The sequence below is a fragment of the Ascaphus truei genome, chromosome 1 (assembly GCF_040206685.1).
Source record: "Ascaphus truei isolate aAscTru1 chromosome 1, aAscTru1.hap1, whole genome shotgun sequence".
Classification (NCBI taxonomy): Eukaryota; Metazoa; Chordata; class Amphibia; order Anura; family Ascaphidae; genus Ascaphus; species Ascaphus truei.
In genome coordinates this window covers 224,552,296-224,580,130 of record NC_134483.1, presented here as the reverse complement: position 1 = coordinate 224,580,130, position 27,835 = coordinate 224,552,296, and the positions used below count along the sequence as shown (strand labels likewise).

At 48.4% G+C, this 27,835-nt stretch overlaps 1 protein-coding gene across 2 annotated transcripts in view; it reads right to left on the bottom strand.

The window, feature by feature from the left end:
• REEP5 (receptor accessory protein 5) overlaps positions 1-23,028 on the bottom strand; it is a 71,170-nt gene extending 48,142 nt beyond the window's left edge. The window contains exons 1-2 of one of the 2 annotated variants that reach the window (XM_075601611.1): positions 22,724-23,028; positions 3,907-4,000 (exon numbers count right to left, since the gene is read on the bottom strand). In XM_075601611.1, the coding sequence (XP_075457726.1) occupies positions 3,907-4,000; positions 22,724-22,841 (212 nt within the window). In that variant the 5' untranslated portion in view covers positions 22,842-23,028. Of the gene's footprint in view, positions 1-3,906; positions 4,001-5,463; positions 5,548-22,723 lie in introns of those variants that run through there. The other variant, XM_075601607.1, reaches the window with a different exon arrangement.
• Between the last annotated feature and the right edge of the window lie 4,807 nt (positions 23,029-27,835).

The window sequence follows — 27,835 nt, the reverse complement described above, 5'->3', positions numbered from 1 at the left end:
TTTTTTTTAACAAATCACAGACGGATATAAAATATCTGAAGATATGAGAAATCAGAACATCTTGTAAAAAAAACAAAACAAAAAGGCTGACGGAAGGGTTTGCATCTTTAACTGGGAGCAGCAGAACAAATATCACAAGAATATAACACTGTACGGCCTTTGTTTGAACCATTTAGGGAATCATTCCCAAATAGAACCCAAACTGCAACAATTCCAAAGCTGCCGCCATTACTAGGAAATGTGCAAAGGCAGCTCCTTCATTATTATTAGTTTACTATTAATAAACAATTTGTAATTGACAAATGCTACCCTTCTACCAGCTGTGGTACAGTCTCAAAACCACATTCCCAGCCTCCTCGTTCTCTGGCACTTTCCTAAAATTGGTCTTCATTATATAAAACACAAACAGGGATAAGCAGGGTCAAAATCTCATTCAGTTAGCTACTGTGTCCGTCTCTGCCCAGGTCAAGTTTACATCCTCGCACAAAACTAAAGCTGAGCTCAGAGACCAGGCAATGCGACGTGCGCGCGCACGTTCGTCGCAAATTTGGGTTGTGCAGTGGGAGTTTTGAAACTGAAAACTCCACCGGCGGCAAAGTGCAGCATTGTCGCTGCGACATTTTGCCAGCACAACCCAAATTGAAATTTGGTGCTACAGTCAGTCGCGTGACGCGAGCTGGTTCAGCCAATAAAGGCGAACCAGCTCTGTGACGCACTCGTTACACGCCCCCGCCATGCCCCCCAAACACCGCGATCTGCCTCCTGCAGTTTGAGTACAACGAACGCTGCTGTAGCAGCCTGTCTGAGCGAGCCCTAAGGCTGCGTCCATAGTTTTGCAGTCAGCGCTCCTCCACGCTCACGCTGAGGCTCAACTGCGCAATCAGGAGCGATTGCATGAACTAGCAGACGAGCCAGCGTGCGCGATCGGGAGGCGCGGCACTGACGCCACTGGGCCAATAGCCCACGAAGCGCCGACGTCAACGTCACGGCGCCATAACGTTGACGCTGCTTCGCTCTGATTGGAGTTTTTCAGAAACAGGTTCTGCTGTTGGCTTAAAATCCCTGCGCCTCAGCACGCCTGCAGCCGCTCGCGGAAGCCCCCTCTCAAGACATCCTCATTGAGGATGACGGGGCTCATCGCGGAGCGTCTGCATGGCTCAGCGCTGACTGTGCTATGGACGCAGCCTAAGGCTGTGATTATACCAAGAGCTTCAGGTGTAGCAGTGCTTATCTGTGGCTTATAAGTAGCAAAGCTGCAGAGCTACATGTGCACATGTACAAGAGATTTATCAAGCGACTGCTTGATAAGTCACTTCCTTTATCACACTTCCTGTTCCACAGTTCCTCACAGGATTCAGCAAAACAAACACAGAGAATCAATAATTAATGTAATTTTTAATAATTAATGAAGTCAGTCAATTATCTATGTTCTTCAATGTGTATGGCATGTTCTTCAAGGTATACACGGCTTGTCAATAACGGAAAACTGTATTTTGTATGAAATCCTCAGGTAAATTTTTTCTAGGATTTTCATTGGTTAGATTATGGAGGAACATGATTGGTGCACTGAACTTCACTGTGATTGGACGGCAGCGTCATGTGACGTGGCTGTTGCTGCTTGAAAACAAATTTGCCTGTCTCCTGAACAGTCGCCTGCTTTGCAGTAGCAAGCAGGGGGGGAGACAGGTGCATTTGGTATAAGCAGTTTTCCGGGGTGTATAACACTTGTTTTTGAGCGGCGTGGTGTCTCCCCAGGAGACAACACGGGCGATTTCTGGTGTAACCACAGCCTAAAGCTTTCCAAGGTGATGCATGACATTATTGGGGCAGGTAAATGCATTTCTGACTATGGAAGGAAGACTGCAATTTAAGTAGCAGAGTTAGTTTGGAAGTAATATTAACATGGTTCAGCCCTGGAGACCCCCTGCTTTCAATCCACAACTACATGGCAAAGTTTTACGGCTTTCAATTCTCATTTTCCTTCGATTCTCTCCCTCCCCAACCCCCCTCGTATTGGAAACCAGGAGACTGATGCTTATTTCTTAGCATGTGAATTGTAAAACAGATGCAGTGCAATCTTCCAATGCATCCCGGTGATAAAGATACAATTAGTGGGTTCCTTATTATAGGTGGTGAATGATGCCCCACCTAATTAGGTCACTATTCCAGTTCTGAAATGACTTATTTGTTGGCACTTCCTTGGACTGGCACTCGGATAGGTCTACGAGCAGGCAAATTAGAAGTTAAACGCGAGTGTAGCAGGTGGCATGGAGCGTTCTAGTCTTATGCCAACTGGAAAACACGTTCCTGTCTGAACAGATTGCATTAGCTCCATTACTCTGAGTACCACAGCCCCTCCGTGATCACTTGACCGCTCCTGGGGAGTGAGAACGTGATTGCTGCACCAGTGATGATGGAACAGAAGCTGAATCCTCTTGTTTCTTAGCCGGATCATGTTCAGCACTCTGCAGAACGCCATCTCCCATAGCAAAAAACAAGCAAAAAGAATATGGACGTAGCGACAGAGTCATATGGTCCCCGGAGTGCCAGACCCCATGTCATGGCTGTCTAAGACATTAAATAAATGCCCCATGCCGTGACATGGTAGCTACCTCACGGGGGCAATCCAAGGAGTTAAACATAGCACAATACACACAAAGCAAGGCCATTTGACAACCTGGATATCATTTCTCTTTTATCTTTCCAGAACCACACTTCAGTAGGATATAAAGATAGGTAGATTTACAACATAATTCTGATGTTTTATAGCACGTTATACACCAGCAATGATAGAATAGTAACGCCAACTCGTGACATTTCCATTAGAACTACACAAAGTATCCCAACGTGTTATATACGTGAGCACAGAACATGACAACAGCCTGTCTCAGGAGGAGCTTCTTCTACAAGGTCAAAAACAACAAGAACTTAATTATAAGGCATGAAAGGAAGTTATATTTTTTATGGTGACACCCACAAAGTTATAACAATATAAATACATACATAAAAGCAGAACATTTTCCTTTTAACAATGCTCCCATGTCATATATACTAAAAACAAACATAAAACACAAGTCCCTAAAAAAGCCCTCACTTCTGGCTTGGACAAAATCCACCAGCAGTATCCGCAATACTCTTCTCTTAAAAGTCCAATTAAAAACAGAAGCTGTTGCCATGTTACATGATTAAAGCAATATTACGGCTATCTCTCTGAACAAGCATTTTTAATCTCTCTGCTGAGATTATTTTTTTCCCTTATCTATGTAGTAAATTTCATAAATATCTTGTATCAGTTGAGAGGCCTTCCTGCCTCTCACCTCTCCCCCCTACAATCTATCCTGGACACTGCTGCCAGAATCACTCTACTCGTTCCTAAATCTGTCTTAATGTCTCTCCTGCTGAAATTCCTCTTCTGGCTTCCTATCAAATACACATACATTATTTTTTTTATACCAGTACATGAATTGCTTTTAATATTGTACTTTGTACTTTTCAAAAAGTCGTTTTGTGGAGCTGCACGTTTAAAATAGTTTGTGACTCATTTTTACAGATTGTAAGATTTGAAGAGGTTTAAGCACCGTCAGCTAAAACTACTAAGCACCCCAGGGTATTCTGAAGGTGTAATGGCCGCTCACTTGAACATGCTGTAGCTTATCGTGAGCTAAACTCCTTGCGCCAGTTAGTAAACCTAGATCAATAAATTAAAAAAAAAGCTTTAAAGCAGCAGCCTCTGCTGATCACCAGTATTTTATTTCCATTTTTATTTTTTACTTCCTGTAAGAGATTAATTGTCCGGGAGGTTAAAAATGAAGCTCTCTCTAGAGCCCAGTGTCAAAGTTATCATGGTAACATCAGAAGTTTGAGATGAAGAAAAATGGAAACAGTCAGGAAACAAAAACCACTTACGAGATATAAGCAGGGTAAGCAAATCCAATCAAGTTGCAGAGTAGAGATGCGCCATAGCCAAACACCAGGTAAACGGCAAGAACACCAATAACAGCTGCAAGGAAAAAGAAGAAGAAGATTACAACAAATAAGATGTATATCTTGGTTATAAGAGTGCCTACTAGGCAGGGACAGGCATTCTAGTAACGTGAAATACTGCAACTCTAAAGGAAACTAATAGCCGTCTCACATTTTAATCTTGTCTGTAACATACGCCTATAAAACATATATTATCTTTAACTGTGCATGCAATGTATGTGTACGCACGCGAGACACACACACACAAATAACAAGGGTTGCCAGGTAGCTTCTCCAAAAATACTGGACACAATGATGAAAGATGCACCGACAGACAGACAGACAGACACAGACAGACAGACCTCCCCTTTCTCTGATCCACACTGTTTCCTCCTCTCCTTGGCCCCATCCCCAGGGCCCCCGATGGCTGCTTCTGGGTAATGCAGCCAATGAGGATGTAGGAAGCTGCCCAGTCCCCTAGCAACAGCACTGCTAGGGGAAATTCCATGCCCCCCCCAAAGCCAGTCAGGTCACTATGTCCAGAGAGGTAATAGCGGACACATACATGTCTAGTATTACCTCAATTTTTTTATTTTATTTTTACTGGAAAGTGTGTCCAAATACAGGTCAGACCGGGTCAATATTAAACACCTGGCAACTCTAATAACCCTGTTCACCTAATGTAATGCAACGTCTTTATATATAATGTATAACCCTGTTCACCTAATGTACCCATCTATTGTAACCATGTATCTGTCATCATAACTCTGTGCCCAGGACATACTTGAAAATGTAGTACTTCCGGGTGAAACATTTTATAAATAAATTCATGGGAAAATGACTATTCCCCAGCAAAATAAGGAAGTGATTACACTGCGTTCTTGCAATGAAAGAAACCTTTTCACTCAGCCAGCAGCTCCAACAAAGCAGCAAAGGCATGGACCGTATGGAGGGCTTAAAAACGCCCACAAAAGTTGTGGGAGGAGAGGGGGGGAGGAGAATGGGGGGGGGGAGGAGGAGAATGGGGGGGGGGGAGGAGAAGGGGGGGGGAGGAGGAGAAGGGGGGGGGGGAGGAGGAGAAGGGGGAGGAGGAGAAGGGGGGGGGAGGAGGAGAAGGGGGGGGAGGAGGAGAAGGGGGGGGGGGCGGGGAGATAGAGGAAAGACTTTCCCCCTCCCCCACCTGCTTAATTAAATCAGCATTTAACCCCATTGTTGCCAGTGGAGCCCGTAACATATTGCTCCTTAAGGAGTGCAAATACTCTTCGTTCACATGCTTGATATCTGCCTCTCCATTCAGTTTTTTCTGTCTACTCTGCAGCCTGGGGCAATTGACAGCTGCAACCCTTACCAAGTCTATGCATTGCAGCCGTTTCCCATTGACTGTGTCAGTGAAGTTGTTAACCTACACAAAATGTAGTACGGCAGCGATGCAAGGAAAACTGTGCAATTCAGCTTGGGTTGCTGTGCGGTCGCCCCGATGAGGCTGAAGACCATAGTTACCTGCTGCAAGGAATCGCAACATCTCGCAGTCCCAGAGACTGGATCTTCCTGCAGTGTACGTAACCTCCACAGCTGCCAGAACCACCTCCCTTTCCCTCCTCCAAAACATGCAAATGACACGCATTCCCAAACTCACAGCATTAAAAAATAAATAAAGGGGAAGTCTCAGCCTGTTCAGGATCGCCTAACCTCTTTGAATCCCTTTGCTTGAGCGAAATGTTTAAATGCCTACACAGGCTGGATCTGTTAAGGTTATACAGTATGAAACTGGTTTCTTATACTAATTACTAAGCAGCCAATACTAACTTCAGATCACCTGTGTGATAGTTCTCCAGTCCTATTTTTCCATTTCTGTTTGCCAATCCATTAGCTACTTTGGTGTAATAGAGTAAGAGGTGATGGAATCTTGGACTTGATCTCTATTATACATGCAACGGTGTTTCCCCCACCCGGTAGGAGATTTGGCCATTACTGGTCGTGTGGTGCATGATACCTGCTGGTAACAGGAGGGCTGAGTCACCCCTCGGTGGTAGTGGGGACACAGGACTAAGCTTCTGGGGTTCATACCCTACATATCTCTAGCAGTGCAGGGCCTCCATCTGCCGTAGGCTCCAGGGAACTGAAGGTGATCTCCCACGGTAGAACGTATTACCTCTCCCCCCAGTAAGGTCACACACCAGGCAGGAGGTATATTGCAAACAGGAACGGTTTACTACTCTTCTGTACAGTACAGGAACAGCAGCAGGCCTCTGCCCGATGCAGTCTCCAGCTATCACTGGATGATGGTCCCTGGACCGTCGTCACTACAGGCCAAGGGCACCCACAGGTGTCCTAGCTCTTCCCTGCCTCCCTAGCAGAGGCAGAGGTATGTTCCACACTCTCTCTCCCCCAGAGGGAAGGGGACTGGAGAAGGCCCAATACTCGGCCTCTCCAATGTGTGACCTGCCTTCCTCAGTAAGGGAAGGTACAACTACAAATTTGGGGCGGTACTGCCCTTAAGTACAGCCAGGAGGAGGGCACCAGGTCCGGCTCATGATTGGTCATGCCCAGGCCTGATGTCACCACCTTCCGCTGTCACTCAAGTGCAGCACCTCGGAGGGGGAAAACCCCATATTAACTACTAGCAACCTGATTGTACCAGGGTTTACTGCCAGCCCAAGGGCAGAATAGTAGCCATCAGGTGACCTGGCTACATACAGGTGACCTGGAATTAGTCAGCAGGTATGCACTGCTCTTTCCAAGCGTGGACATTGAGGTACAGAAGATGATCTTACACTGGGATGTACTAGACAGGGATGTATCGGGGTTTTGTTTAACCCGTCTAGAACCGAATCTGACCTGCAACAGCTTGCAGCACTTGTGCTTATCAACAGTGCCATATTACAATAAGAAACACATGGGACACTGCAAAAGCCAACAAGAGTTCTGGAGTTGTGTCTGATAATTAAGTTTCTCCAGTGCCTCCAGTGCCTCATTGTAATGACAGTCCGGTAACCTGTGGAAACGCCGATTTCTGCAATGCCGAATTTAAATTACAATAAGAGTGATCAACATACAATAATTAGAAGGTTCCGCCATTAAAAAACACACACACACACACACACACACACACACACACACACCATGGACTGGATGTGCTCCCTTATGGCGTTATTAAAAAAAATGCAAAAAAAAAATTTTTTTGATTTTTTGCGAGACGGCCGCTTCACGTGAGCGTTTGAGCCAATCAGGGCGAACCAGCCTGGTGATGTCACAGCCACACCTCCCTGTCACATCCAAGTCCACAGATCGCTCAGGTGACAGGCGCATGCGCCTGCCTCCTTGCGCTCCGTCACACACGCCTGCACTATGTCCGACGCCTTATGGACACAGGAGGAGAAAAAGTGCAGTCAGGGAGGTCAAGTGCATCTGGATTAATTAGCGAAGGAACAAACAAGATTTAGTTAGTGTTTATGTGAGGGAAGAAAGAGAGGGGGGAGTGGAATGTAACCCTTAGACAGCATACTTGCGAGACTGTGTGAATAGGAGTGTTATTGACTAATGGAAAAGGGAAAAATGGTGCCAGGTTTGGGAGGGAATCTGAGGAGCGCATTCTTAGCCATGTTAAGATTGAGGTGATGAAGGCCATCCAGGCAGAGATTGCAGATAGGCACCCCGTGATTTGTGTCTGGACTACAGGTGTAAGGTCAGGTGCAGATAAATATAATGACGTCATCAGCAAGATAGATCAGCGGTGCGCAAACTGGGGGACCCGGCAATTAGAGGTCCCGCGCTCTCCCCCAGACATTTAAATTAAATGCCAGGGGACCGCACGAGGCCTCTGCAACTTCTACTTACCAGGGTACAGCTGGCTCCAGGATGCGTTACCATGGCAACGCGTTGTCAAATGACTCCGCGGGCCATGCGACATCCCGGTTGCCACGGTAACTTGACGTCAAATGACGCCACGGGTCACGTGACGTCACACGACCATGCGGCTTCATTTGATGCCGCGCGGGGTAAGGAGGAGGGGCGCACTAAGGAGGAGAGCAGGCATTGTGCGCCCCTGAGATAGAGGATAGCTGGATCCAAAGAAGTTTTAGGTCACCCTGGAGGAGGGGGAATATAGAGAGACGAGTAAGGGGCCCAAAAGAGAGCCTTGAGGTACACCTTCAAAAGAGTACCATAGAGGTAAAGGAGGAGTTGGCACGAAAGACAATGAAGGAGCTGTCAGAGCGGTAGTAGAAGAAGAAAAGTGAAAAAGGTGTGTGCATTAAAGAGATAATGCATGTGCTACAAGTGTTTTCAATGGGGATGCGATACGTGCAATATTTAACTCGCATGTTATCCTTAATGGGTGCAATCTGTGTGTGTATACAATAAAAGGAAAATCATCACCTCAACATCCTCATGGGAGATTTCAAGGCAAAGACTGGTGCCCGGCAGAAATATGAAGCAAGTATGATAAAGGCAACCGGAAGCAGTTGCAAAAGCAATAAAATCCAGGAAGAATTGAAAGGCTCCCAGGGAAGATGGAATTGTGACAGAAATGTTGAAAGAAGCTGGGTAATAAGTAGAAAAAATCCTTTCAAAACTCTTTACATGCTTGGAGAACAGGAAATATTCCAGAGCAAGAGAGTAATGTCATAGTTACAGCTGTAGCGGCCGTTATTCGAACAAAATACGGCAGTGTTTTCGTGTGCTCTGCTGTACTCCACGCGGCATTAACGCGGCCAATCGCCCCAGGCACCAGCGCTTATCGCAGATGCTTTGTTTTAATTTCATGGATTTTGTTTCTTTGGTTTCAATGAAATGAATGAATTGCAAATGTTTACAGTACTGTGCTACTGTGCCAATTTCAGGTGTTTAAAAAACAGAACACTAAAATGCAATTTTTTGCACTCGCCGCACTCGCGTCTTAAGGCGGGAAGGTTGGAAGAGATCACGCGCCATGCCTTGGGTATTCCGATGTATACACCGCGTGAAGTGTTCGAATAACGGCTGCTGCTTCATCCACAAGAAAGGAGACAAAGAACACCTGAAGAGCTACAGACCAGTCTATTTCTAAACACACAAGATTTTTACTCAAAGATTTTTACTAAAGATACTCACTATTATCGGTTACAACAGAACCTGGACTTTGCCCAGCCTAGAGAACAAGTGGGATTTTGCTCTGGATACAACACAACGGACCACATCCAAGTGATCGAATACAATCTACCACTCAGTTTAGGATTCATAGATTTAAAAAAAAAAAAATTTGATTCCATCTACACCTTATCTAGATGCATTAAGAGGACAAAGTGTTGAGGAAGCATACATTGATATTGTAAAGAACATTTACCAAAATGCCACATCAACCATTAGATTACATGAAGATACAAACAAGGATCAGGAAGAGAGTGCAGCAGGGAGACACCATGTCACCAAAGCTTTTCACTGCAACACTTTAAGAATAATTGTTTACGACATTAGATTGAGAAAAGGAATCAAAATCAACAGTGAATATTTGTGTCACCTACGATTTGCAGATGACATTGTTATTTTTGCCACAAGTCCAGAAGACCTCCAGCAACAAATTGGAGAACTCGCCGAGGCAAGTAAGAGTGTGGGCCTCCGTATGAATCTCAGCAAGACCAAAGTGATGTTCAACAAATGTATCAACTCTGCAAATATTGAAATGAATTGAACTAGAAGTCGAAGACTACTGTATGTATACAGTGGGCGGCAAACAACAATGGATAGGAACCTTTTGAATTAAATCAATAGGGGAATGGAGATGGGATGGAACGCATTTGGAAGAAACAAGACTATTTCATGGGAACCTGTGAGGATTGGCCCCTCGCGCAAGTGCCGCAGTACTCCTGCTGGCACCGGACCTAGGCTCCGCCCCTCCCTCTCGTGGCGCAACGGAGGACGCTCCTGTTACCCATACACGTATCGTCGCATGACCAGAAACACTTGAAGGGTTAATGCTAACTCCCTTCATTACTCCACAGCTGGGAAACACTCCACCCTTGCCTATCAGTACACAGTCTGTGTGTGATGACTCACTGCCTTCCCATTGGCTCCCTGTGCTTTATATGCTCAGCCAGCCCCTAGGCAAATTGGCTGAGCATAAACTAGTGTTTATGTACTAGTGCTTGCCTCAAGCATCCTGCTGCCCTGCCGTGGCTCTGTGCATTCTGCTTGATATCTTGTACCTTTGACCTGAACCTCTACATTCTGACCCCTGGACCTCGGCAATACGACCATTCTGACCTCGCTACTCCTGGACCCCGGTTATGCACAATGACCATCCGACTTCTCCAATCCTAAACCACGGCGAGTATTATGACTATCCTGACCTCTCCTACCCTGACCCAGCTACACGACTACGACTCTGCAATCCGGACGCGGTTGCGCGGTTGTTGGTCGGTGTATTCTAACATTCAACATACTCGTTACAGAACCTTCCACTGTGCCTCAAGAAGAAAATTTTCGACCAGTGTATTCTGCCCATGCTCACGTACGGATGTGAAACTTGAACCATAAATGCAAAGATAATTCAGAAGCTTCAGACAATGCACAGAAGTATGGAGAGATGTATGATGGGTATTACCTGAAGAGACAGAGAAAAGAATAACTGGTCTCAAAACCAAACAAAAAGTCTGCAACATCACCAGAAGGGAGAAGAAATTAAAATGGAAGTGGGCTGGACATATCGCAAGACGAAATGGCCATCGTTGGACAAAGGAGGCACTCAACTGGGTTGCAAGGGAAATTAAGAGAGACAACGATCAAAAGATGGTAGGATGAAATCAGAAAATGTGTTGGAGCAACGTGTAAAAGAGAGGCTTGCAAGAGGCTAGGCTTGACTAGTGGGGTGAAACAAGTGCAAATTAATTAGTAGTTAATTAGCGATTCAATAAAAATAATATTAAAAAGTGATGCAGGTGATGCAGCTCGTAAGAAAGACAAGGCTTTCACTTGTCTTAAAAAAAAAAATGTATATATCTATCTAACAACAATGGTTGTGGGGGAAAAAACAAGGTAAGTATTTCACTGATGAAGTAAGTGAAAAGCAGGCTCAAATTAGGGGATGACTCTTCTGATCCACGAAGAATATACACAAATATACACATCAGGAAAGATAAGGAAAATAAAAATAAACAAAATAGTGCAAAATGTATGTAACTCAGGATATATTTAAAAGTGTGTGTGTGTGTGTGTGTGTGTGTGTGTGTGTGTGTGTGTGTGTGTGTGTATGTATATATACACAATTTTTTCAATATATCCCGAGTTACATACATATTGCACTATTTTGTGTTTCTTTTTATTTTCCTTATATATCTTTCCTTGGTATGTGTGTATGTAAATGTACACACACACACACACACACACACACACACACACACACACCACACACACACACACACACACACACACACACACACACACACGTGTGTGTGTATTCTTCGTGGATCAGAAGTGTTCTCTCCAATTTGAGCCTGCTTTTCACTGACTTCATGTGAGTGAAATACTTACCTGTTTTTTCACACACGCACACTTATTTTTTCCCCAACAGCATTGTTTCTATATGTGTATATATAGATATGTGTATATTTAGATATATGTATGTGTATATATAGATATGTGTATATATAGATATATTCACACTGTGCTTGCAAAATGGAGAGAAAATTCTAGGGCACAAAACACACAATACATCTCAATTATAAAAAACCTATACATATTTTTTTATAATTGAGATGTGGAGTCTGTTTTGCGCCCTAGAATTTTCTCTCCATTTTGCAAGCACAGTGCCTAGAAGATAACTGGGTAGGCCTTTATCCAGCAGTGGATTGAAAAGCGATGATGGTGACACACACACACACAAATATAGTTGTACTTGGGCCTACTTGCAGTAACAAAGCTGTCGGCTGTAGAAGAGAGCTGCCAGATGTGAATACAGTACTGTAGTATCCACAGCTAAACCTACAAGCTTCAGGGGACCCGCAGTTTTTCAGGTATCATTATTTAACAACACTTGCTACATTTGAAATTAAAATATGGCTTCTATATGTAGCCAGGTCCCCCTCGCGCACTTGCCCCCTCCCTTGTCCCCCCCCTCGCGCACTCGCCTCCTCCTTCACCGTTGCGAGCGCGCGGTGTTGCTGTGCGGCCGGTTGCTAGGGAAGCGGGTCGGGCGGTTGCCGGGGACGCGAGCGGCGAGCAGGCCGGTTGCCGGGGACGCGATCGGGCCGTCGCTAAGGCCGCGATCGCGTTGCCACCGGTCCGGCGGCTAGCGGAGCAGGGCGCCGCCATGACAGTTAGCTCGCGCATGCGCAGGATGCCAGCTAGCGCGGGAGGCCCCTGATAGCTCGCGCATGCGTGAGGATAGACGGCCAGCCCCCAGGGTGCATAGGGGCAGAGACACCTGACGCCAGGGAGCCAATAGGGCTGAGGGATTTGCCCGGGAAAGGAGAGATACTTTTCGCGGGGTTTTGCAGTGACACAGGCAGTCAGGATCCGGACCAGCTAGGGGTAAGAGGTGGATGCAGGGGTCAGTGACCCTCTGCATTAGGCCAGCAGCCCCCAGGCCCCCAGTTAGGTCCTGAGCCACTTAATAGCTTGTGGAGTATAGGGACAGGCCCTAGATAGGGACACTGACCCATTTATTGGTAGCTTAGTCAGGGACACAGTGCTAAAGCCGTGCGGCCCTGCGAGGTGGGTTCTGGGCTCAGAACACTATCAAAGACCCTGGGACTAAGGTGATATTATCCGCGCTGGAATTCACCCAACGCGGTGTGGAGGACAACGTCGGATCGGGCGGAACTCCGGTTATATCGCGGTACCCGTGGCTGGAGCCCGGGCAGGTAACCTGCAACTCACGTGCACCAACCAGGCCTATCACCAGACATAGTGGCTGCGCAGTCACACATACATATGCAGACATTGGTATATGATTTTGGGAGTGCAAGACATTTGGGTGGGGGTTACTGGACCTAGAGGTGGTAGCGTCCGCCGTGACGCCTAGAGGTGGTAGCGTCCGCCGTGACGCCTAGAGTGGTTAGCGTCCGCCGTGGCGCATGTGTTGAGATGTAATGTGATAAGTTGCTGCATGTAGTAAAGTTAATAGTTATATAGAGCTGTCTGTGTGGTCATTGTGTATTGTCCTGCGAGGAACTACTTCCCCTCTGGTGGGAGCCATCGCAGGTGGAGGCGCTGCATCATTAGTATTGTAATACATTGCCCCAGGTTCCCTTAGCGGATGCTCAGCCTTCTGTGAGCCAACAGGTATTGCACCACGCACCCCTTGGTAACATTGCATGTTCCCTCCACGCACGCGGTATATGCGATTGGGTGGGGTGATATGACCGTTACATTTGGAGGCGCTGCTGAGATCTTAGACCTGGGGTGCCCTATTCAAAACCGAATCACCAAAAATCAGCATCATGGTAATTCCCTCACGTCAAGAGGTCCACGCGTGGGCCACCACCGTCCGTGAACCCCCTAGACATGTGGTTGCAGTAGGGAACGTCCCGGCGTTAGTACCTGAAACTGACATCCGGAACTCACTGAGCAAACTCTTAGGCGCAGATAGAATATGGTACCGTGGCAGGGTGTTCGACTCTACTTATCACTTGAGTGCACTACTATTCACCGTATGCCGGGACATAGGCCCTGAAGCGGCCCCGAATATTCTAATAGCCCCCGAGTGCCGACCAGAAGGATACCCCCTTATATACTCGGACTTGCCAGTAATACGGGAAATGTTCTCGCTCAGAGCCCCTCCTCAAGATCCCGACGAACCGTCCACCAGTACCTGGACGCCACTTACCCCCGTGTCCAGTACCCAAAACCGGGTTGACCGTCCCCAACCCAAAGTCTCCTTTACCCCAAGCGGCCTCCCGGACACCAGTAGTTGGGCTGACAGTCCTCCCTCTCCACCCGACACCGTACCCCGCGAGGTAAACTCTCGGCCTATCGGAGAGAGAGCAACGAACGAAGGTTCCATAATGGGGGTGACGCTACCCCAATTCGTAGAAGCCCTCACTGTGGCATCCCAGTCTCAAAGTTATAGGAAGCTTAAGGCCTTCTCTGGAGTACTTCCAATACCCCAGGGGGAAGAAGGAATAGACCTGTGGAGGGAGAATGCAGTAAAAGTAGTAGAGGAGTGGTCGTGCACTGACACTGTAAAGCGGCAGCGTATTATGGAATGCCTCAGACCCCCTGCGTCTACTATGTTGACCATCCACAGGGACCAACACCCAGAGTTGACAGCGTTGGAAATGGTGGCGTTCCTGTTGGAGGCGTACGGACTAGCAGAAGACGAAGGAGCGCTCTGGACGAAGTACTTCCGTCTTTATCAGAAGGAAGGAGAGGACCTGTCGGCTTTCATCCACCGCCTACAGCTGGTCCTCGGGGTCCTACTCAATCGTAAGCTGGTCTCCGCATCGGGGATGGATGAAGCTCTCCATAAACAGTATCTGCGGGGATCAAGCCCCACTCACCCCATAGCCAACATGCTCCGCAGCAAGATAATGGACGGGGGCCCCTACAAGTTCACCGAGTTGCTGCGGCAAGTGAAACTACAGGAGGCTCATGTTATGCTACACTCCACCGCTACACCTAAGAGCTCCTCTGCCTCCAAAGGAAAGGGCTCTATGGAAAAGAAGGAAGAGTCTACTGCCTTGTCCAAAGGGTACAAACCACGACCCCCCGACCGACCACCTTCCCCATCCACGAGTCGCCCGGAAAGCCGCCCAGTGGTATGCTATAACTGCGGCAAGAAGGGCCACGTAATCCGTAATTGCCCAGAAAAGGAAGTTCACCCTGAGGAACACCCTTCCGATAGAGGAAAATCAGCCCGATCTATGGTCTGCAGTGTACCAATGGCAGAAGCTGACCTCGAACTCACTCATTCTGGAACTGGAACCCCGGATGCCCCTTCTGACGCCGGCCCCAGTGATGACGCCCCATCCGGTGAAGCTTGCAGTCAAGTGGGCCCTGCGGCCATCGTGCCCGTGGTACTAGAAGGGATATACGCCTCGGCCCTATTGGACACAGGGTCACAAGTAACCATAATATATCGCAGGTTTTATGATCAGCACCTTCAACACTGCCCACTAAGGCCGGCCGAACATATGAAGGTTAGGGGGTTAAGTAATGAAGACTACCCCATCGATGGGATTGTAAAGGTCCAACTGGACATACTCCAACTGAACACCGGCAAGAAGCACCCCATGCAGGTAGCGGCCATGGTATGCCCGGAGCCCCAAGACCATTGCAAGTACCCAATCATCTTGGGAACCAATGCAGACATAGTGCAAGCTATAATCCGAGCCTACTTGAGAGAGACCAACGAGTTGCCGCTGGCCGATTCGCTCCTAGACCCCATCTTACGAGAAGAATGCCACCGGGTGTATGCATTGGAGCGTCATGGGGACCTCTACAATCGTCAACGAGGACTGACGACCATATTACCAGGGGGAGTGCAAAAGATGGCCGTCTGGTGTTGTTATCCCGACCGAGACCAGAACGACCAACTGTTCTCGCTGGAGAGTGAACCTGAAGAAGAAGAGGTTCAGCGAGGGTATAGAATACTACCCGAAGTGAGGGAATGGACGGCTAAGATCCCTATTCGAACCCACGTATATGTGCAGAATCTCTCCCCCTTTCCGATGGAGTTTGATGTCGACCAGAAGTTGGGATGCATATATCCGGTCAGCCCGGTGGGAGCCACACCTCAGGTGAAGGCGGCGGCCGCGCATGAGCGGATAGTCGATCTGGACTTCAACTTCGGCGAATCGACCCTGTCCACAGAGTGGAAAAAACGGTTGACCACCCAGCTGATGCAACGACGACATGTGTTCTCCACGAGCGAGATGGATGTGGGGTGCAGCCGCAGTGCCCAACATACCATTCGGATGAGTGATGCCACCCCGTTCCGGGAACGTTCTCGTCGCCTTGCCCCTCGGGATGTGGACGATGTGAGGAACGCCATCCAAGACATGGAAACCGCTGGGATTGTGACGGAATCACGAGGACCTTATGCGTCGCCCATAGTGGTGGTGCGGAAAAAGAACGGGTCCGTACGACTGTGTATCGACTATCGGACACTGAACAACCGCACGATCCCGGATCAATACAACCTTCCGCGCATTGAAGAGATCCTGAATGCGCTGAATGGGAGTCACTGGTTTAGCGTGCTGGACCTCCGATCAGGGTACTATCAGGTGCCCATGACGGCGGAAGACCAGGAGAAAACGGCTTTCGTCTGCCCCCTGGGATTCTATCAATTCACCCGTATGCCCCAAGGTATATGTGGGGCGCCTGCTACGTTCCAAAGGTTGATGGAAAAGACAATCGGGGACATGATTCCCCGGGAGTGCCTGGTGTACCTGGACGACATCATCGTCTTCGGAAGGACTCTGGAAGAGCACGAAGAGCGGTTGTTTAAGGTGATCGATCGTCTGGGAAACGAAGGGTTGAAATTGTCCCTAGACAAGTGCCGATTTTGCCATACCTCGGTGACCTACGTGGGGCACATCGTGTCCGCCAAAGGGATCGCCACCGACCCTGCCAAGGTAGAGGCCGTGGTGAACTGGCCTCGCCCAGAGAACGTCACAGAGCTGCGATCCTTCCTGGGGTTCTGTGGGTATTATCGCCGCTTCGTGGAAGGGTACTCGAGCAAGGCTAAACCCTTGAACAATCTGTTGAAGATATACCCTTCCGAGACCGGGAAGAAGGCTGTACCAGCCCGCCAACCGTTTGGTGACAAATGGACCTCTGAGTGTGAGCAGGCCTTCCTGAAGCTGAAGAAGTGTCTGACCGAAGCGCCTGTACTTGCTTATGCGGATCCCGAACAGCCTTACGTCCTGCATGTGGATGCTAGTCTAAATGGACTAGGCGCCGTCCTGCACCAGAAGCACCCGGAGGGCCTGCGGCCGGTAGCTTACATCAGCCGAAGCTTGACACCCAGTGAGCAGAGATACCCCGTCCACAAGTTGGAGTTTCTGGCTCTCAAGTGGGCGATCACCGAGAAGCTCCACGATTACTTGTACGGTGTCACCTTCGAGGTAAGGACGGATAACAACCCCCTCACGTACATCAATACGTCGGCCAAACTAGATGCAGCAGGCCACCGATGGCAGGCCGCCCTCAGTAACTACAGCTTCTCCTTGAAGTATAAGCCGGGGCCATTGAATATTGGGGCGGACGCCCTCTCCCGAAGACCAGGACTACTCGCTACCCCCGATGATGAGGAATGGGAAGAACTTCCCGGCCCCGGAGTGCGGGCTATGTGTAAAACTGCAGCCATAGTTAATGACCAAGTGGCCTTCTCCGAGTTACGAGTGATCGACTCTTTGGGATGCCAGTCGCAGGCTGTCCCCGCCGCCTACTGCGACCCAAAAGGGATGCACCTCACGCACGACAAGGTGTTCCGGTGGAAAGATCTGGTAGACTACCAAATTCGAGATCCGGTCACTAGCATCATCCGGCACGCCGTTGAAAAAAGGAACCCAGCCCTTCTGAAACGTGCGCCCAATGACTTGGTGGCCTTACTCATGCGAGAATGGGACAAATTTGAAGTGGACAACTGCTTGCTCTATCGGGTGGTGCAATATCATAATCACCCGGATAGGAGACAACTAGTCCTACCCAAGAACTTACAATACCTGGTGTTGAAGTCCCTACACGATGAACACGGGCACCTAGGTGTAGAGAAGACTTTTGGGCTAGTCCGAGACCGGTTCTTCTGGCCCAAGATGAGGGAAGCGGTGGAACAACACTGCCGCCGTTGTTCCCGGTGCATTCAACGCAAGACGTTGCCTACCAGAGCAGCTCCCATGGCCCATCTTAAGAGTTCTGGTCCGATGGACTTGGTGTGTATGGACTTTTTATGTATCGAACCTGATAGCCGAGGCATCGGTAACGTGCTGGTCATCACGGACCATTACACCCGATATGCACAGGCCTTCCCCACAAAAGACCAGAAGGCTATCACGGTCGCGAAAGTTCTATGGGAAAAGTTCTTCGTGCATTACGGTCTTCCAAACCGACTTCACTCCGACCAAGGGCGAGATTTTGAGAGTACTCTGATCCGAGAATTACTTAAAATGCTGAACGTCGCCAAGTCCCGGACGACTCCGTACCACCCCGAAGGAGATGCTTTGCCTGAACGATTCAACAGGACCCTGTTGGACATGCTTGGAACTCTGAAGGGAACGCAGAAAGCAGAATGGAGTCGTCACGTAGAAACGTTGGTACACGCGTACAACTGTACTCGCCATGAGTCCACTGGGTTCTCCCCGTACTTCCTCATGTTTGGGCGGGAGGCAAGACTCCCCGTAGATGTGCGTCTTCGAGTCTCAACGGATGGGATACACAATGCTACCCATTTCCAGTATGTGCAAAGGCTAAAGGACAGTTTGCAGCAAGCTTACCAACAGGCTGAGAAGTCTACAGCTAAACTGAATGCTGGCAATAAGAGACGATACGACAATAAAGTCAAATATCGAGAGTTACGTCCTGGGGACGCTGTGTTACTTCGTAATTTGGGAGTCCCCGGAAAACATAAACTGGCAGACCGATGGAGAGATGGCGTATATGAGGTAGAGTCACAGATGCCCGGCCTCCCGGTCTATCGCATCAAAGACACAGACGGCCGGGTAAAGGTGTGGCATCGTAATCACCTTCTCCCTATTCCCCAAGTGGGAGGCGAAGAAGAAGAAATACAGGCCACACCGCTCAACGGTGAGTCCGATCTATCAGAGGTGGGTCAAGAGACTGTAAATAACGAGACCCACTCTGAAACTCCTGAAGACCCTATGGAGGGACCCTCTCAAAGGGACTATTCCACAGAAGGGGCATCTCCCGGAGGAGCTACGGGTAAAGGGCCCCGTAGGCCAACGCCTACTAAGGTGGCACCAACAGGCCAGCCTTTGGATCCACAGAGCCCGTGCTTTGTGCCTAACAGAGACTGTTCAGAGACATTTCTCCCCTCAAGGGACGAGGCTGAGCCTCAGGACTGTACTTATTACTCCCCAGAGGGAGTTGCTGAAGAACAACTCCGTAGGAGCCAAAGGGCCAGGTACCCTCCAACTCGGGTAACCTATGATCAAATGGGGGCACCCCAGTATGAGGCTCAGCAGTGGTCTCGGAGCAAAATCCAATCCGTGATTGTGATGCTCACAGAATTGTGTAACCTTGTTTAAAGTTGATGCAATGTGCTAAGTTGTATTAGTACCAGATGCATTTTTATTATATAACGGTTGTGTATAGTAGTAAGTTATGTGGTCCAAGCGGGGACGTTGGAGTTTCACCAGGGGGAGGATGTAGCCAGGTCCCCCTCGCGCACTTGCCCCCTCCCTTGTCCCCCCCCCTCGCGCACTCGCCTCCTCCTTCACCGTTGCGAGCGCGCGGTGTTGCTGTGCGGCCGGTTGCTAGGGAAGCGGGTCGGGCGGTTGCCGGGGACGCGAGCGGCGAGCAGGCCGGTTGCCGGGGACGCGATCGGGCCGTCGCTAAGGCCGCGATCGCGTTGCCACCGGTCCGGCGGCTAGCGGAGCAGGGCGCCGCCATGACAGTTAGCTCGCGCATGCGCAGGATGCCAGCTAGCGCGGGAGGCCCCTGATAGCTCGCGCATGCGTGAGGATAGACGGCCAGCCCCCAGGGTGCATAGGGGCAGAGACACCTGACGCCAGGGAGCCAATAGGGCTGAGGGATTTGCCCGGGAAAGGAGAGATACTTTTCGCGGGGTTTTGCAGTGACACAGGCAGTCAGGATCCGGACCAGCTAGGGGTAAGAGGTGGATGCAGGGGTCAGTGACCCTCTGCATTAGGCCAGCAGCCCCCAGGCCCCCAGTTAGGTCCTGAGCCACTTAATAGCTTGTGGAGTATAGGGACAGGCCCTAGATAGGGACACTGACCCATTTATTGGTAGCTTAGTCAGGGACACAGTGCTAAAGCCGTGCGGCCCTGCGAGGTGGGTTCTGGGCTCAGAACACTATCAAAGACCCTGGGACTAAGGTGATATTATCCGCGCTGGAATTCACCCAACGCGGTGTGGAGGACAACGTCGGATCGGGCGGAACTCCGGTGATATCGCGGTACACGTGGCTGGAGCCCGGGCAGGTAACCTGCAACTCACGTGCACCAACCAGGCCTATCACCAGACATAGTGGCTGCGCAGTCACACATACATATGCAGACATTGGTATATGATTTTGGGAGTGCAAGACATTTGGGTGGGGGTTACTGGACCTAGAGGTGGTAGCGTCCGCCGTGACGCCTAGAGGTGGTAGCGTCCGCCGTGACGCCTAGAGTGGTTAGCGTCCGCCGTGGCGCATGTGTTGAGATGTAATGTGATAAGTTGCTGCATGTAGTAAAGTTAATAGTTATATAGAGCTGTCTGTGTGGTCATTGTGTATTGTCCTGCGAGGAACTACTTCCCCTCTGGTGGGAGCCATCGCAGGTGGAGGCGCTGCATCATTAGTATTGTAATACATTGCCCCAGGTTCCCTTAGCGGATGCTCAGCCTTCTGTGAGCCAACAGGTATTGCACCACGCACCCCTTGGTAACATTGCATGTTCCCTCCACGCACGCGGTATATGCGATTGGGTGGGGTGATATGACCGTTACATATAGTTTATAGATCTAACACACAAACAGCATTTAAAGAACAAAATAAATAAATACCCTTCACTGAAAGCACAGTACTAGTTACTGGATGTGCCTTAGTTCCCCAACACTGAATTACCCTCACGTGACACTGCCCACACCTGTAATAGCCCTATGAGGGTGGGCAGAAATGTTTATTACCAGACGTAATCCTAATAGCATCTGGTTAACATGACATGTCAAAATGTTACATGACCGCTGAGTTATTGATTGATGGCACAGGTTATTAGGTGCAGTTGCTCACTTCTCTTGGGGTTCCCTGTAAGGCCCACTAATTTAATTGTGTGAAGCCGAGATGAGGAGGACACAAAGGACTATCCTATAGTGATATTTATTTCACCATTTAGTACCAACATTTTGGCTGAATGCAGCAGCCTCAATCAGGCGAAGAGCCAGTACTAAATGGCGAACTAAATCTCACTAAAGGATAGTCCCTGGTGTCCTACTCTTATTTATTGATGGTAATAAGTAGCCACTGTGCCTGACTGGTATTGCACCGACACAATACTAGGAGAACTTAAATTACACAAGGCGTGCCATCTTTGGTCAATGGCAAACCTGCACAAAAAGGTAGCTGACCGATGAAAAAAAACATATCCTGCTCAAGAAAATATGGGACATTGGACCATGAGGGGAAAGATGACAAAGCAACATCAGAGACTCCAGAAAGGTTAAGGACAAGGTGTGAACATCAGGCCTCAGTTCTCACTAATTTTTATCACCGGTCTCATGTATTCTTATAGATGCTTCCTCTGATGCAGAATTAAAAAGGCCAAATTATAATGCATTGCTTATTTCCTTGGAACAGAACGGGAGACCAACACAATAATGCAAAGGATATGGCACACATTCAATTTTGGATTTCTTTTTGTAGTTGGTTTCACAACACACTGCGACAAGAATTTGCATGATCTTCAATTCCTTTTAAATAAGTGACTCTTAAAAAAAAGGTAGGGAGGTCAATAAATGAATAGCTTTTAAGGGGATCACCTGATTATAATCCGGACAACCAGCAATTACGTCTTGTAGAAACAGTAGGGATCTTAATAACTTTACACTTTAACTACCTAGTAAAACTGAAAGGCAACCAAACTCTTGCAGGGCCTTATTATATATTGTATGTGGTACTGCCACATACCAAGCTCATATCGAAAAATACAGATTTCCCTTCACGTGTGCAAACCCTGTAGAAGGGTGAAGGGGATATAAAGGTAGAAAATGATCTGGGCTATTAATAGAGCTGCAATCCCACACTTTGGTCGCCCTGCTTTGCTGCCTCCCTACACGGGCAACATGCAAACACCTTACAAGCCAGCTCCATCCGTCTCTGACTGACAGAGAGATAGCATGCTGGCTCCAAAGACTGAGATAAGAGGACGCAGGAAAAAAATCAAGTGGCATGTCAGTGACATGTTAGCAAATGATAGGCCTACTCCACTTTAGTCTGTATGACCAGTGATGCTTCCCAAGACAGCACCTAATACAAAAAAACTGTGTGCTAGAGAGTATTTCCTAAAGGTGTCAAAGAAAAAAAAAAAAGTCAGTGTGTTTCTCATAGAGCACGACAATAAGACACCCACCTCTCTCCAGTCTCCTCCTTGGGGGCTCTCACCCATATGCCTCTCACAGATGTCAGTGCAGTCTCACAGTCACAAGCAAGAATATGCCCATAATGGTGCCATCCTTTGCTTAAGCACATACACATCCTCACTCACTAAAAAGGTCTTGTACCAGAGAGGGGGGCAACAAAGAAGAACCTTGCTCTCTACGAAGCATAGCAGGCAGACCTGGATTAACCCATTCGGTGCTGAACCGGCCTGCTGCTTGCACACCCAACACATTTACCCCCCCCCCCTCTCTCTGCCTAGCACCCAAGAGGTTAAAGGAAAGCACAAGGGCCCCCAACCCCGGAGCAGCGTGACATGCTTAGATAACAGCTGGACTGCTTCACCCTGATCCTCTGATAGGCATGATCTGCATGATCTGCATGGGGGTGCTGGTGTGTCATGGGAGCACGCATCAGCTGATCTCCTGCAGACCCTGCCAAGGCAGGAGGGCTCGCTTATGGGTTTATCCCTGGTAACCCATTGCATACATGCATCCATCAACCACTCACCCAGTGCAATGTAGCGTCGGTTCACCCCCGTCTTGGTTTCAATCTTCTCCAAGATGTCAGTGCAGATGTTCTTCTGGTGGAGGAACTTCTCGAAGCTGTCCTTCAGTGCTGCAGCCATGGTTGTTGCCCTCCTGCTGATTTGCCCTCCTGTAGCAGTGAGTAGGAAGGGGGTTTGTGGGAATGAGGCAGCCTGTGTTGCTGTCTGTGATGTTGCCTCCTGTGTCTGACAAACACACACACACACACACACACACAGGCAGGCAGGGCTCCTCTGCTCGCTCGGTGAGAGGGGAGGGGAGCAGGCGGAGTTACTGGATATCTGAGCTTCTCGTCAGCGTTCAGCACAGCGAGCCAGAGCAGCCAGCTGCCACCTCCTCCTGCCCCCCTTTCCATTACACCGAACTGCTGCAACCACACCCATGCCACACTGCAGCAGTGTTCAGAGCATGGACAGCACATCCTATTGTCAGGGAAGAGCAGCAGCTGTGGGGGAAGTGGAATGGAAACCAATGCACAGTTACAGAGTTCAATGAATTGTCATAGAGCAGAGGCCTGTCAGATGTGGGGTCTCAGTCCGGGGAGGCAGCAGCAGCATTTATTTTTCAGCTTTAGTTATCTCAGTAATATTAATGGCGTCCCAAACACTATTGTTTCCTTAACCCTGTCCCCATCGATGCCAGAATGGCCTGCAATAGCATTGCAGACGCTACTGGCAGCACCGGGATTATGCTGATGCTATGCACAGGTTAAATGTAATTCTTGGGTCATATTGCCTTTGTATCAATTATTATAACTGCTTGGTGCCAGGGTAAGACTCGCTGACGTAGATTGCGGCGATGTAACGTCGCTTCTGCAATGACACTTGACACTGTTTTGTAGCCACCATCTTATCAATATTCGGCACTAGAGATTGACCGGATACAATTCTCAATACCGAACTCAAATGTTCATCCGACAGACTTGATCGTGCTTTTGACTTGTTAATCTTCACCGCTAAAAAGTGTTGTTTGCAAATTTAGCTGGTTGCAAATAATGGTAAAGTAGTCGCTGTGTTCACATACTGTACAAAGCCGGAGAACGGATTTGGAATAGATATTGATAAAACTGTGGTACACCAACTTCACTAAACTTAGTCTTTGAAATGGTGTCGCACTGCAGGTTGACCAGCTCTGTCTGGATATCCTTGTGACAGGGCCTTAAGACCTGTCTAAAAGGGCTCCAAATAGAAAGCCTGGATCTGGCTGATGAGTCCACTAGTGAGCTGGTTAATTGCAGCTACAGACAATTAGCCCATCTCCAGCTGGCTCGTCAGTCAGGTAGAAAAGCCTCCTGTGTAAACTGCAGGAAATCTCTCTAGCATTAAGGAGGAGTGTGCTGACAGAGAGCGGTCCCAGGGAACTAGGACACCGTGATTACTGGAACCCATCAGAGGGTGCACCCCACGGACACCAACCCAGGCTGAGGGAAAGAGCCCCCGATAACAGATACCTCTCTGGACTTTGGGTCAGAGATGGTGAGGCCTATCTTCTCAGCATTGCAGATAGGGATTGGGAAGTGTGAGTTGGCCCTTACAATGGCTTTGGCTGTTTTGTGCTGCCTTAAAGCTGTGTTGTTTTTGGAAGATACGGGCTAAATAAAAGCCACTGTTTATTTCCCCAATCTATGTCTCCCTGGTTGTACCTCTGCACTCGTCTCCTACATATGGTGTCAGAAGTTGGGATGAGAGGTGGCCCTTGAATTTCAGAGGGGCCCCAGAAAACGTCCGGGAAAATTATTGTGCTTTTGTTTGACTACAGTTCCTGCAACAGCTTGAGCAACAAAACCATGAACAAAAGAACCAAGTGGAAAAGTGACCAGAATTAAAGGGGTACACATCCAGGCAGAAAAGCTACACTGTGCTGGAGAAAGCCACATAGCCACAGTCTGACTGGGGAGGACTACGATAGGCAGTGACCCATGCAACGTACTGACTCTGTGATTAAAGTCTACCCCACCATATGTATGAGAGGAAAAAAAACCCGTAGGTTTTTTAAATGGCCGCTCAGAAAAAATAAGTCTACAGAGACTCTTGCGAGAGTTACGAACTCTGCAAGTGAAGTCTGCCCATCTGTATGACTGCCAGCTGGGGTTCTAGCATTTACAGAAAATCACTGCAATGGCGCCTCCCAAGGGCAGGGTGAAGAATCGACTTCATACCGCCAAAATGGAACACTGTATGCACCGAAAAGGCAGGTCTCTACAACCATGAATATGATTGACGACAGCAAGCGCAGGACCAGTTGAATGCTGAATATTTCTGCCAGCTAATGCAACTACAAGAAAAGCATGGTGAGTGCAGTGAAACACCTGAAGTTTCAAACAAAGGAGACCCTGGTATCCCCGATGGGATGGAGTTGTCCAAAGCGAAAAGGCAGAAAAAGAAACAAGGTTTTCCACTTACCATGGAAGGGTCAGACATGTCCACAGATCTCGCGGGGAAAAAGTGGGGCCGAGATGTCCTGCAGCCTAGAGCAAACGGAGGATTCATCCTGGAAATGACAGAATCGCCAGAGTGCCCAAGGCAGAGGTCGTGTACCCCGAAAAGTGTCTCACCGATCCTGATAGGGAGAAACCCTCAACAAGTCATACCAGGGTCGTGGAGCTGGACCAAGTGAGTGACGATCCCTTGACCAAACCTGCAGATGCACTTCCAACACACCAGGAACAATTGTTTAAAGAAGTTCTGGGCAAGCAAGCCAGATACATTGCCCTACTACAGCACCAGCTATTCCAGCAGGGTGACAGAAGGATCAACTGTTGACGGCTCTGGAGACGGTGAACACATATTACCACCGTGCACAAGAGGCAGTCGCTTGGACAAAGTTATTGCTGGCTTGCAGGAGGAGGCACAAAAGAAGGCTCTCTGTCTCAGTGTACAGCTTGGAATATTTCAGAATGAGTCTCTGTCTCGGCGCAGAAGTTCTCAAAAGGAGTTTGACAGCCTCAGTACGGAGCTCGAAGTCTCTCGGAAAGAGATTCACAGTCTCCGTGCCGCACTGGAAGTTTCTCAGATAGAGTTTCACAGTCTAGGTGTGACGATGGGGAGGATTTGGCCCGGGATTAAAGGGGTTACACCCCAATTGACCACCCCCTGACCTCACCAGGGAGACAAGGGGTTAACTGGGCTGAGGTCAAGAAATGTGATTTAACCCTTGTCATAACATGAAAATGTGTATTCCCCTGTCCCCAGGTTTTATTGTTATATCAGTGTCTGCATCACACACACTAGGATCCATCCGGGAGTACAAGGGTTAATAGTTCTTTAATGATTATAGCCCTTTGTGTAATTTTCCCGCCTTTTCAGGCACCATTTTGCAGGGTCCCATAGGCCGCCATTAGGGCTCAATGCATTCTAATGGCGAATCTTGCTGTTTTGGTCCTGTTTCCTGTGAAGACCAGCAGATGGCATCCGAGAGGAGGAGCGGCGGTTTCCCATTGTAAGTCAATGGGCCCATTGACTTCAATGGAGATTCCTCGAAGGAGCTTTCCAGGAACGAGTTGGCTGCCGTCCAAACCACAAACCCGCAAAGCGGATACTTTTTATAAAAGAGAGCTTTGATCACTTATTAGCCAAGTTCAACGACAAGTGGCGTGGGAATAAACAGTTCTAGAGCACCTAGAAATAAAATTCTTTCTGCCCCTATTTCCTAGACCTCCCCCCACTCGACCACAACCGGGTCCCCGAATCCTGGACCCCCGATAAGGGTCGAACCGAGAAGAGCGGGTCGCGCCATAGGTTCCAATGGCGGCGGCAGAAACAGCTCAAGAAAACGGCTAAGTGTGAAAAGCTGAAATTTGGGAATCCATAGCTCTGGTTCCGGAGGGTCCAGAGGATCAGGGTTTGGGGTATCTGTAGTCACTGCTCCGGCATCGCTGCAGAACCATCCTTGACCCTCTTGGATAAACCCGACGGAGTATGGACCCCCTTGAAAGTTCGGGACTTTTCCCATAGACTCCAATGGCGGCCAATCTCCATTGACCGGCTATGGTGGAAAACCCCCATTGACTTCAACGGCGGCGTCGCCCCGTTGAAAGTCTATGGTGGCGGATTCCCATAGCCGCCAACGGCGGCGGTTTGCCATTGAAAGTCTATGGCGGCGGAGCCCGTTGTTTTCAATGGGGATTTAGTGAAAAACCGTGATTTAATTTACAGCGGAGTTTTTTGTATTAAAATAGGAAACGGTTTAAGGTGTATTTGTGTAACTCCGGTTCTGAAGGTCGTAGCAAGTCGCAAATTGGACCATAGGGTGTCCCAGTTCCGGCATTGAGAACTGGGAAGTTTGGACCCGCTGGATCCAACGGAACCGGATATTTTAATATGTTTGTGTTTTATCTTTAATACTGTGTCCCAAAGCAGGGATAAAACCCAGAGAAAATTCCTTTGCATACCAGGGTAGCAGATGGCCAGAGAGGCGACCCAATGTCTATGACTTAAGTATTGTTCAAAGGATTTTGTCACCTCCACTGTTTACATGAGGGCGGAGAATACTCAAACCAGAGCAGTCTATAAGTGTCCCATTTAACACCTTACAACAAAGAATATCCTGGCTGGAATCCAATCTGGTAGACTAGCTGGCATTCCTGATGCAAATAAGGGGCTACAGAAATGAGACCCCAGAGTTCTAATGCGCATGTGCCAACTAGCAGGGGGGCATGGATCAAAATGTGTTCCCAGGTTAGTGAGTGGCTACAGGTAATTGAAAACCAATCACCTGTACTTAATGTTAAGGATAGGGTTACAAAAGGTATATAATCTGTGGTCAACCCTTTGTCCTATGTTAGTTGTTGTTCTTCTATACCATCTTGATTGCTGAGAGAAATGCTATGCAATGTCTTGGGATGAGGAAGATTGTTGTATGAACTGCCAGTCCAGATGTGACTGTTTCATCATTTCCATCTTTAAGTAAGTGTCCATATTTTGCCTGTTATTTGTATAATCTGTTGTGTTCACCTTTATCAAGGAATAAATTATATTTTATCATATCTAAGTCTCGTCCCAGTTCAACCCAGTTATATATATATATTATTATATATATGTGGTGTAAATTGCAGCCTGTCATAAAGTCATCGTCA